Genomic DNA, 12,375 nt, shown 5'->3' on the forward strand with positions numbered 1-12,375 from the left:
TTGAACACTCCAGCAGATTCACAAAACACCCAGAGCCCCACTGTGGTTTGTCTGTGGCTTGCTACAACGTTGTTGGGCATTTACAAAGGGAGCGTGGGAAACCCAGGGGAGTTTTTAAGCCCATCGTTTCTTGCTCTCTCTAGGTCGTAAGTATGAGGACCGATACGTAAGTCACTCCTCAGTGCCATTCTAACTTCTGACGGTCGTTCAACAAATTGTCAAAAAGAAATTGTCAAAAACAAAAAAATGTAATAGGTTTTAAAAAGTGTATTTTTAAAACTGTATGGATAGGTGGTTGCAACAGCCAGCATTTTTCTGTTGTGTTAGGCAAGAAGGACCAAAATTGGACGTGGGAAAATGACTGGCTCTGGCCCCGCCCCTATTTAAGCCCCACCCTCCATCTCTTGGCACATCCCGCCCCCCCCAAGCCAACAGAACGCATCCTTTGATGCAAGCTTTGGTCTTTTATTAGCATTAGTGTTGGATTAAAATCATTTTTTCTTAAGCTCTTAAACCTCACAGCCGGCTGTGAAGCTGCCTTGTTCTTACTTAGCAAAACTTTTATGCTCGGCCTTCCAAGGAGCGTCCGTCTCTTCAATTCGATACGAACCTCCAGCCAAAACCCGCTTCGTGATCTTTCAAAAGCAGGGCATTCTGAGCCACTCCGCATTTCCTTCTTGCTTCTGCCCTGACGCTGTAGGCTTTCTTCGCCTGCCCAGATCTCCGTATCTCCAAATCTCAAAGCTGAATCTTCAGTTATTAGGGTTAGGGTCCGCCCATTGGCTCACCCCAACACGACCCGTCAGATTTTAGCCTTTGGTTAGAAGAGGGGAAAGTCCTTCTCCTAGTCGGGGTGAAGACCTGGTGCTCCGGCATCTTCTTCAAAGCTTCCGTTGTGACTTTAGACCAGCTCGGTCCGATCCGTCTCTCGAAACCCTCCTGCCCTCCATCACACCAGCTCGGTCTCCTCCGAAGGGTAGAGTTTCTCCCAGGCCATCAGGCGGCAGGCGCAGAAGAACCTCCAGAGGTTGAGCAGGACCCCCTGGTCGAAGGGGTTCTCCACCTTGCAGTGTTTCAAGTAGGAAATGCGGTGGCGGGACATGAATTCCCAGGTGGTGGTGTTGCAGGAGACGAGGTAGAGGTGGGAGCCCAGCAGGAGCGTCGCAATCACGGTGCAGATGGTGAGGAGCAGGAAGGAGAGGAGGAGGAGCAGGTGGCACTGAAGCCAGAGCCAGGAAAAGGACTGGAAGTTCAGGCCGGACCTTTTGAAGAGGGGAGAGAGAGTAACAAAAAAAAGGGAAATTGGGAATGACTGTTGGAATATTGGTAGCGCTTGACTTACAACAGTTCGCTTTTGTTTTAAAGTTACAACGGTGCTAAAAAAAAGGTGACAGGATCGTTTTTCTCATGCCCATCCTAGCATCCCCGTGATCAACATTCGCATGCTTGGCAACTGGCAAGCACAGTATGCCTGTTGCGTTGTCCCCAAGTCATGCGATGTCCTTTTGCAACCTTCTGACAAGCGAAGCCACTGGGGAAGCCAGATTGACTCAACAATTGTGTGGCTAACTTAACGACCGCATAACTGGCTGGGGAATACTGGGAGTTGACATCCACAAGCCCTAAAAGTTGCTGGGATTGGACACCCCTGCTCTAACACCCCTGCTCTAAAGAGCCAAGGTGGCGCAGTGGTTAAATGCAGCACTGCAGGCTACTGCTAGATCAGCAGTTCAGCGGTTCAAATCTCACCGGCTCAGGGTTGACTCAGCCTTCCATCCTTCCGAGGTGGGTAAAATGAGGACCCAGATTGTTGGGGGCAATATGCTGACTCTCTGTAAACCGCTTAGAGAGGCCTGAAAGGCCTATGAAGCGGTATATAAGTCTACTGCTATTGCTATTGCTAACACAAAAGCTTCGTTTGTGTCATTGGAGGGAGGGCACCGTGGATGGGAGCAACCTGATTTCGATGAACAACAGAGGAGATGCCACCATTTCCCCTTCAGACCCAGCACAAGGGTCCCCGATCCCTGGTCTTGCCCGGTACTCACCAAGCCACCTGCAGAGCCCAGAGCAGGACGGTGAGCTGCACCCCCAAGTAGAGCACGAAAAGTGGGTGATTCCTCTCCCCGATGCAGTTCTCAATCCAAGGACAGTGGTGGTCGTAACGGCGGACGCACTGCTGACACGCCTGGCAATGCTTGGCTCGCAAAGGTTGCTGTAAGACAGCACAAAGTCCTCCTGTCACTCTGGTTCCACCTTCAACACAGCCTGGGTGGCCATCAATCGGAGATGGCATGGCAGTGGGTTAGGGGGGTCAGACTGGATGCTCTTCATGATCCCTTCAAACCCCGACACTCTATGGCCAAGTCCTACTCTTGGCTCTGTTTTTCCCCACCCGTAAATGCCTCAGGAATCCTGGGGGAAATTCCACCTACAAAGGAGAATATTTGTAGCTCAGGGACGAAATGGGGGCTCCCGGATGCTCTCCGAGCTTGGTGGTTTTCTTGCAGACGTTTCATGGCCCAACTAGGGAACGTCATCAGTGCTAGTGATGTTACCTAGCTTGGGGTCATGAAACTTCTGCAAGAAAACCATCAGCCTCGGAGCGCATCCGGGACCCCTCAAAGCCCACCCCCTCAATGCGGAAGCAGTGGAAAATCTCTTCAGTGGCCTTCTTTCTTTTCTTCAACAAAGTTTTATTTATTTATTTTTTGTTACATATTTTAACTTCTTTTTTTACGAACAAAGTGTTGTCCTGGTTCCCCCCCCCCTTTACATCTTTTATTATGCATATTACATTTTACATCATGTTTCCATTTTACATTTCAGTCATCTTATTTTTATTCCGTATTCTCCCGCTTAATTTAATTTTTTTTTCTTAATATATAATGCAGTGTTTCTCAACCTTGGCAACTTGAAGATGTCCGGATTTCAACTCCCAGAATTCCCCAGCCAGCATTCGCTGGCTGGGGAATTCTGGGAGTTGAAGTCCGGACATCTTCAAGTTGCCAAGGTTGAGAAACACTGATATAATGTATTTTCCCTTTCCAATCTTTTTTCTCCTTTTTAATTTTGTTGTTTTAATCTCTCCCCCAATTTTTCCCCTTTAATCCCACCTTGGCTATTTCCCCCTTTTTTAGGACCATTTCTCCCTTGTCTCCTTTGGATATATAACTGTAAATCTCAGTGTAAATCATCTACTTTTTTTTCTTTTCCAGTCTCTTTTTCTTCTATGATATCTTCCTGATCTCCCTTTTCTTTCTCCCTTTTCCCCTTCTTCTTGTTCTAATTGTTCTCTCTCCTCAGGCCTTCTGGAGGGCGCATTGCAATGCCCTGGCAACATTCAGAGTGGTTACCAAGATATAAAAAAGACGTAGGGACTCGGGAAAGAGTGCAGAGAAGAGCAAGAAAGACGAGGAAGGGACTGGAGGCTGAAACGTACAAAGAGTTGCTGGAATTGGGTACGTCTAGTTTAATGAAAAGAAGGACTAGGAGGTGACATGATGGCAGTCTTCTAATATTTGAGGCGCTCCCACAAAGGAGAGGGGGGTCAAGCTATTCCCCAACGCACCCGAGGGCAGGACAAGGAGCAATGGGTGGAAACTCATCAAGGAGAGAAGCAACTTAGAACTGAGGAGAAATTTCCTGACAGTGAGAACAATTAATCGGTGGAACAACTTGCCTCCAGAAGTTGTGAATTCTCCAACACTGGAAGTTTTTAAAGAAGATGTTGGATAACCATTTGTCTGAAGTGGCGTAGGGTTTCCTACCTAGGCAGGGGGCTGGACTAGAAGACCTCTAGGGTCCTTCTCCATCCCTGTTCTATGATTCTGTGGTCTCTCTCTTGGGCAATTTCCCCAGGAAGCCACGGCCTACCTTCACCATGCAGTATCCACACCGCCGGAGACGAACATCAGACGCTTGGATGGAAGTTTTGGCTTTCTCTTCTCCGGTCATTGAGTCCTATCAAAATTACATCAAATAATATTGTGCCAAAAAATTGAACCACCTCAGTTCATTAATTAATTCCTACATATCTTTTTTGAAAACACACGCCCCCCCCCCCCCAAAAAGAGGATACAGTTGATGTACAAGTTCTCTTCAACTTACTACCATAATGCAGTCAGCTGATTCTGGTTGCAACTCGTGACCATCATAAAACGGGTCACCCATAGGACTAAGCCAGCGTTTCTCAACCTTGGCAACTTGAAGATGTCTGGACTTCAACTCCCAGAATTCCCCAGGCAGCGAATGTCAGAGCCAGAGTTGACAAGGTTGAGAAACACTGGACTAAGCAGATTTTAAGATCTTCGCACAGTGGACGTAAAAACGAATTCTGCAGCTGTAAAGTGAGCCAATTGCTCCTGATTTTACTCATGAAGCAAAATTTTGCCGCGTTTTATAACACTTCTTACCACAGCTGTTAAATGAATGAGTGCATTTGTTAAGTGAATCTGGTCTCCCCCATTGGCGTTGCTCGCCACAAGCCTGGAAATTCGGTCCCTAAGTGAAACAGTCCCTAAGTGAGGCAGCGTTGGAGCTTATGACCTGTCTTCAGTTTTTTTCCTTGCTTTACACACCTGCGAAGGTCATATATGTGAGGATTGTGTGTGATCCTAATGCTTTTGTTCTGGGATGGGCTTCCTCAAAAAGCAGGAGGCAGAGTTCTGGTTCCGGACAAAAACAAATGTGAATTCCTCTCCTTCACCTTCAGCCAAGGCCTGGCAAACGGTCTTTCAAAGGAGTATTTATGAATACAGACCTTATCTAGCTTGGAAAGCTGCCATGTCAATATTTTCCAAATGAGGAGCTGTGCAAGGAAAGGCTGGGAAAAGAGTCTCTGAGATTCACGGACAGATCTTCACATTCCTGACACGAATCTAACCACCGAATGAATGAATGGTTTCTTGCAAAAGCCCCCTCCCCTTTCGCTCCTCTTTTGTTTCCTATGGGAGGGGCCATTCACCATCCACCTGTGACTTTACTTCCAAGTCTGCCCTGATTTCTCAGCTGTTCTTTTCTTCTGGCAGCTCTGCGCATGCGCACACTGGGAACAGGCTCCAGCTGTTCCTCTGCCTCACTGACGTCTGACTCCGAAGGCAGCTGATCACTGCCAGACGGCCTCGTCCCCGTCTCTGCCTCCGATGCAGAACCCTCGTCCGAGCCTTTCCCAGCCTCCAGGACTGGCCCATCTTCCTCCCCAACCTCCTCACTGTCCGACTGCTGGCGGGCCACAACAGCTTTGCCTCCCTTGAGAGTTTCATACCCTTTAAACTCCCAACAGCCTCCAAAGTATTCCCAGTTTCCCCTTGAGGGATCAGCCCACCTTCTCATCCCCGCTGTCGCCCTCAACGTAGCCTGGGTTCATGAGTGAGACCACAAAATACAGGACGACGGAAGAGAGAACCAGCAAGGTGAACACAATCGGCTGAAGAAGATCTCCTTGCTCAAGCTGCCTCCGGAGATCTGGAAGAGGAAGACAAATTGGAAATCTTAATTTATAATCAAGTGGCGCCTTGGATCTTGGCACACTGTTCCGAGTCAAGCTGTCCTTTGTGATTGACTGAGGGTGCATTCCTCAAACAATTGGGACACCACTAGAATTCCATCGGCATTGACAAATTCCCCCTCAGTCAATTGCAAAAGGCAGCTTGGTTTCGAACAGCTGACACCCTGCAAACAAGAACACGTAACTCTATCAAATGTCCACTCCCAACCTCTGTTCGTTCCAGGCCCTCGGGAAGGTCTCAAATAGGGGGATAAAAATGCCACATCCGTTTATATGAATCCAATTCACGTTAACATTGCTGATCATCTCCCACATTTATCAAATTTATATAATCCTCATTATATGTAGGCATCTCTTTGCTCTTCAATTCTTATCCATTTTACCCCAAATTTAACTTAGTTAATAGAGAAATGTTTAGATAAAATAAGAAAGATATTATAGATGAAGGTAGAGATAAAAGATGAGGAGTTAGGCATGTTTAGAATATGTATGTTTGAACAATATAATGATGATTGCTTAAATTTGAGAAATATGATAGGGATTTCTAATATTGTTATTGTGAATTGGATTAATATGAATGATACCCAAAACCAACTCTATTCACACACAACATAAACATATAACTAAAATAATAATAATAAAATATATTGCAAAAAAAAGCCACATCTAAACATCTATTGTATTTAATTTTCAAGAAAAAAATTAAATGAACATAGTGCTTAGTCCAAAACTGTAATTAGTACAGGTGAATTCTCCACTTTTTTCTTATAGGTATTCATTACGCTAACGCACCTAGATAATAAAGTATTACAAAAATAATGTAAAAATATTAACACACTGAAATAACACATTGTACCAAGACTCAGAAAACAGAGCAATAAATAGTTTACATGGCTAGATTTAATAATATGTTGTAGGATTGATACGCTTTTGGAGACATTTTTAGTTTCTCCAAACGTCTCTCATTTAATCCCCATTCTGTATTTCTGGTTTTATTAGCACTATTATAGATTTTATTTTATCCAATCTTTATTATGTTTACAAATAAGGCAGCAAACAAGGTGAATAGTTCTTCCTACTCCTGTTTTCCCCATTTCATGTCAACCATAAAATATTTTGTTAAAACAATGAAGGTTCTGTTCTAGAACAATAGAGTGGAATCTTGGAAAGGGTCTGTTTCTTGACCTGGCCTACCTTAAAAGGGCTGATGATTCATTCGAGAGAGTGTAATCTTCAAATTATTAGAAGTAATTTCAGTTCATCAATATAATAGCCCCAGGGCTACCCCCTCACCGTCAGGAGGCAGGATGACGGAAATATCCAGGCAGAATAAACAACCTCAGAATCTGGGGAAGGACCTTCAGACCAATTCGATGCTCCCAGACCAGGTTCCCACAACCACTAAGCCAGTGTTTCTCAACCTTGGCGACTTTAAGTCCTTTAAGCTGGCTGGGGGATTCTGGGAGTTGAAGTCCACAGGACTTAAAGTCGCCAAGGTTGAGAAACACTGCACTAAGCGACGTTAACAGAAACACGGGTGCCCCTTTCACAGAACGCACAATTCCTATTGCCAGATCACAGCATAAACTGGTTTAAAACACGCCCAGAGGTGCCCCCTAACCCACCCCCAACTCTTTTCAGCCAGGAAGGTCCGAAGGTGAGAAAACCTTTGGTCAAAAGAAGTGAGCAACACGCATGGACTTTGCACTACTAATCCGTAATAAGGTTGGCACATTGCTCCGATCCTTATTTTATTTTCCCCTAACCACTCCTTACATCATTAATCTTACACTGTGTCACCTGGGTCCAATATTTGTGTCATCATATTTAGCAGTGACATCATTTTTGATCTATTTTTATCTCGCCTTTACCTTTCAATTGCCTCTTAATTCAGCTCCTCCCCTGTAATTCCGCGTTCTTTTCCAAATTATTCAATTCCCCACTTCCTTTTTTGTCTATACTGATTTTCTACCCAGTGGTTAAAAACATCCCCATATCTTATAATGCCCCGATTCTTCCTTCTCTTTAATTGCCAAATGTTAATCTGTTCATTTCTGCACAACGACGGTCGTTCTTAAGGCTGAACTCGGGGCCACAGGGTGGAGGGAGCAACCATGGTTAGTTACCTAGATCGTGGCTTACACCCCATAAAAAGTCTTTAAGATGTGGGATATCCATTTGTCTGAAGTGGTGTAGGGTTTCCTGCCTAGGCAGGGGGTTCGACTAGAAGACCTCCAAGGTCCCTTCCAGCTCGGTTATTCTATTCCAGTGTTTCTCAACCTTGGTGACTTTAAGTCCTGTGGACTTCAACTCCCAGAATCCCCCAGCCAGCACAGCTTTATTGTTTTAAATGTGGTTTTATATCCTGTAAGCCGCCTTGAGCCGCAGTAGGCAGCAATATAAATGAAAGGAAGGAAGGAAGGAAGGAAGGAAAAGAAAGAAAGATTTAAAGCATCTAGAACATTGTTTCTCAACCTTGGCGACTTTAAGTCCTGTGGACTTCAACTCCCAGAACCCCCCAGCCAGCAGAGCTGGCTGTGGGATTCTGGGAGTTGAAGTCCACAGGACTTAAAGTCGCCAAGGTTGAGAAACACTGTTCTATTCTAAGCCACGATTGTTCCCCCATGGACCCCTCACCATCTCCCATCAATTCGCCCAAATCTACCTGCTGGGGACCCCAAATCAACCCCCCCCCAGCATTGTGGGGGTCTCACCTGTGTCGTGCAGGAAGAGCCCCACCGTGACGCCCCAGCTGAGCCCCGTCTGCGCCGCCCGCACCGCCCACCCGGCGCCCGCGGGCGCCCCCGGCCGCATCCTCCCCGCCGAGCCCTCGGCTACTATGTTGCCCAAAGCGGAAGCGCTGAAGCCACGCCCTCCGCACGGGATTGGCTGGCCAGGAGACAGAGGAAAAGGGCCGCGCGCTGATTGGCTGGGCCAGCTCGAAATGTTGCACGTGTTTTCCTTGGCTGGGAGAACCCGCCCGACGGAGTGGGAGGGGCTGTGGGAGCGATCGGGGAGGACTTCGACTCCTATGATCCCCCGCGGGCGAGGATTATGGGAGTGGTGGGCATCCTCCGCAGTGGGGAGAGGAGCCCACCTCGCAGGGGGGTTGTGGTGGGAAAACAAGGAGGAAGAAGCATTAAGTAGGTTAGCTGTCTTTGAGTTACCGGTGGTGTAATAAAGGTGGGATTAAAAAATAAATAAAAATTCATAAAGGGATTAAAACATAAATAAAAATTCATAAATAAATAAAAATTCATAAAAGTGGATTAAAAATAAATAAAAATTCATGAAGGTGGGATTAAAAAATAAATAAAAATTCATAAAGGTGGGTTAAAAAATAAATAAAAATTCATAAAAGTGGATTAAAAATAAATAAAAATTCATAAAGGTGTATTAAAAATAAATAAAAATTCATAAAAGTGGATTAAAAATAAATAAAAATTCATAAAAGTGGATTAAAAATAAATAAAAATTCATGAAGGTGGGATTAAAAAATAAATAAAAATTCATAAAAGTGGATTAAAAATAAATAAAAATTCATAAAGGTGTATTAAAAATAAATAAAAATTCATAAAGGTGGGATTAAAAAATAAATAAAAATTCATGAAGGTGGGATTAAAAAATAAATAAAAATTCATAAAGGTGTATTAAAAATAAATAAAAATTCATAAAAGTGGATTAAAAATAAATAAAAATTCATAAAGGTGTATTAAAAAATAAATAAAAATTCATAAAGGGATTAAAACATAAATAAAAATTCATAAAGGTGGGTTAAAAAATAAATAAAAATTCATAAAAGTGGATTAAAAATAAATAAAAATTCATAAAGGTGTATTAAAAATAAATAAAAATTCATAAAGGTGGGATTAAAAAATAAATAAAATTCATGAAGGTGGGATTAAAAAATAAATAAAAATTCATAAAGGTGTATTAAAAATAAATAAAAATTCATAAAAGTGGATTAAAAATAAATAAAAATTCATAAAGGTGGATTAAAAAATAAATAAAAATTCATAAAGGGATTAAAACATAAATAAAAATTCATAAAGGTGGGTTAAAAAATAAATAAAAATTCATAAAAGTGGATTAAAAATAAATAAAAATTCATAAAGGTGGATTAAAAATAAATAAAAATTCATAAAAGTGGATTAAAAATAAATAAAAATTCATAAAGGGATTAAAAATAAATAAAAATTCATAAAAGTGGATTAAAAATAAATAAAAATTCATAAAGGTGTATTAAAAATAAATAAAAATTCATAAAAGTGGATTAAAAATAAATAAAAATTCATAAAGGTGGATTAAAAAATAAATAAAAATTCATAAAGGGATTAAAACATAAATAAAAATTCATAAAGGTGGGTTAAAAAATAAATAAAAATTCATAAAAGTGGATTAAAAATAAATAAAAATTCATAAAGGTGGATTAAAAAATAAATAAAAATTCATAAAAGTGGATTAAAAATAAATAAAAATTCATAAAGGGATTAAAAATAAATAAAAATTCATAAAAGTGGATTAAAAATAAATAAAAATTCATAAAGGTGTATTAAAAATAAATAAAAATTCATAAAGGTGGGATTAAAAAATAAATAAAAATTCATAAAGGGATTAAAACATAAATAAAAATTCATAAAGGTGGGTTAAAAAATAAATAAAAATTCATAAAAGTGGATTAAAAATAAATAAAAATTCATAAAGGTGGATTAAAAAATAAATAAAAAATCATAAAAGTGGATTAAAAATAAATAAAAATTCATAAAAGTGGATTAAAAATAAATAAAAATTCATAAAGGTGGATTAAAAAATAAATAAAAATTCATAAAAGTGGATTAAAAATAAATAAAAATTCATAAAAGTGGATTAAAAATAAATAAAAATTCATAAAGGTGGATTAAAAATAAATAAAAATTCATAAAAGTGGATTAAAAATAAATAAAAATTCATAAAGGTGTATTAAAAATAAATAAAAATTCATAAAGGTGGGATTAAAAAATAAATAAAAATTCATAAAGTGGGATTAAAAAATAAATAAAAACTCATAAAGGTGGGTTAAAAAATAAAAATTCATAAAAGTGGATTAAAAATAAATAAAAATTCATAAAGGTGGATTAAAAATAAATAAAAATTCATAAAAGTGGGATTAAAAAATAAATAAAAACTCACAAAGGTGGGATTAAAAAATAAAAATTCATAAAGGTGGATTAAAAATAAATAAAAATTCATAAAAGTGGGATTAAAAAATAAATAAAAACTCACAAAGGTGGGATTAAAAAATAAAAATTCATAAAGGTGGGATTAAAAAATAAATAAAAATTCACAAAGGTGGGATTGAAAAATAAATAAAAATTCATGAAGGTGGGATTAAAAAATAAATAAAAACTCATAAAGGTGGGATTAAAAAATAAATAAAAATCCATAAAGGTGGATTAAAAATAAATAAAAATTCATAAAGGTGGGATTAAAAAATAAATAAAAACTCATAAAGGTGGGATTAAAAAATAAATAAAAATTCATGAAGGTGGGATTAAAAAATAAATACTCATAAAGGTGGGTTAAAAAATAAATAAAAATTCATGAAGGTGGGATTAAAAAATAAATACTCATAAAGGTGGGGTTAATAAATAAATAAAAATTCATAAAGGTGGGATTAAAAAATAAATAAAAATTCACAAAGGTGGGATTAAAAAAATAAATAAAAATTCATGAAGGTGGGATTAAAAAATAAATAAAAACTCATAAAGGTGGGATTAAAAAATAAATAAAAATCCATAAAGGTGGATTAAAAATAAATAAAAATTCATAAAGGTGGGATTAAAAAATAAATAAAAACTCATAAAGGTGGGATTAAAAAATAAATAAAAATTCATGAAGGTGGGATTAAAAAATAAATAAAAATTCATGAAGGTGGGATTAAAAAATAAATAAAAACTCATAAAGGTGGGATTAAAAAATAAATAAAAATTCATGAAGGTGGGATTAAAAAATAAATACTCATAAAGGTGGGTTAATAAATAAATAAAAATTCATAAAGGTGGGATTAAAAAATAAATAAAAATTCATAAAGGTGGGATTAATAAATAAATAAAAATTCATAAAGGTGGGATTAAAAAATAAATAAAAATTCACAAAGGTAGGATTAAAAAATAAAAATTCATAAGGGTGGGATTAAAAAATAAATAAAAATTCCCCATCCAGGGTTCGCAAATGTGGTGTCAGGAATGGTTAAGGGGATCTTCAAGGTCATCCAGTCCAACCCCACTGTGTGCAAAGAGAAAAAAAACACACTGGCCATCTCAACATAGGGCCATTTTTCCCTCTTTCCAGAAATGGGATGCAGAACACCCATCTTCAAATGCTGTTTTGTAAAAACACAGGAGATAATTTGCACTCCTATAGGTTAAAGATAAAGGTTTCCCTCACACACATATGCTAGTCGTTCCTGACTCTAGAGGGCGATGGTACTCATCTCCTTTCAAAGCCGAAGAGCCAGCGCTGTCCGAAGACGTCTCTGTGGTCATGTGGCCAGCATGATTTAATGCCGAAGGCGCATGGAATGGTTACTTTCCCACCAAAGGTGGTCCCTATTTTTCTACTTGCATTTTTACGTGCTTTTGAACTGCTAGGTTGGCAGGTGGGGCAAGGAATGGGAGCTCACTCAGTTATGTGGCGCTAGGGATTCGAACCGCCAAATTGCCGGCCTTTCTGAATGACAAGCTCCGCATCTTAGCCACTGCGTCCCTTCCCATACGTTGTTCAGAAGTAAAATACAAACACCGCCTAGTTGTAATTTCAAATAATTTCCCACTAAGCCCAATTCTCTTTGCTTCCAGACAGAAGCCCATGCCATCAACACCTCCCAT

At 39.5% G+C, this 12,375-nt stretch overlaps 1 protein-coding gene across 1 annotated transcript; it reads right to left on the reverse strand.

The window, feature by feature from the left end:
- Positions 1-444: 444 nt before the first annotated feature.
- On the reverse strand, positions 445-8,349 carry ZDHHC12 (zinc finger DHHC-type palmitoyltransferase 12). The gene is made up of 5 exons (XM_032232513.1): positions 8,224-8,349; positions 5,327-5,466; positions 3,877-3,963; positions 2,049-2,215; positions 445-1,262 (listed from the first exon to the last, which is right to left on the reverse strand). Exons 1-5 carry the CDS (start codon positions 8,321-8,323, stop codon positions 950-952), a joined length of 807 nt encoding a protein of 268 aa, XP_032088404.1. The 5' UTR covers positions 8,324-8,349; the 3' UTR covers positions 445-949.
- Between the last annotated feature and the right edge of the window lie 4,026 nt (positions 8,350-12,375).

Source organism: Thamnophis elegans, chromosome 16 (genome assembly GCF_009769535.1).
Source record: "Thamnophis elegans isolate rThaEle1 chromosome 16, rThaEle1.pri, whole genome shotgun sequence".
Classification (NCBI taxonomy): domain Eukaryota; kingdom Metazoa; phylum Chordata; class Lepidosauria; order Squamata; family Colubridae; genus Thamnophis; species Thamnophis elegans.

Excerpts from the sequence above, each read along its gene's own strand:
- ZDHHC12 (XM_032232513.1), bottom strand. The coding sequence starts at position 8,323 with ATGCGGCCGGGGGCGCCCGCGGGCGCCGGGTGGGCGGTGCGGGCGGCG. Across the intron at positions 3,964-5,326 it reads GCGACAGCGGGGATGAGAAG|GACTCAATGACCGGAGAAGA; the intron begins GTGGGCTGATCC and ends TAATTTTGATAG. Across the intron at positions 2,216-3,876 it reads GTGGATACTGCATGGTGAAG|CAACCTTTGCGAGCCAAGCA; the intron begins GTAGGCCGTGGC and ends GCTGTCTTACAG.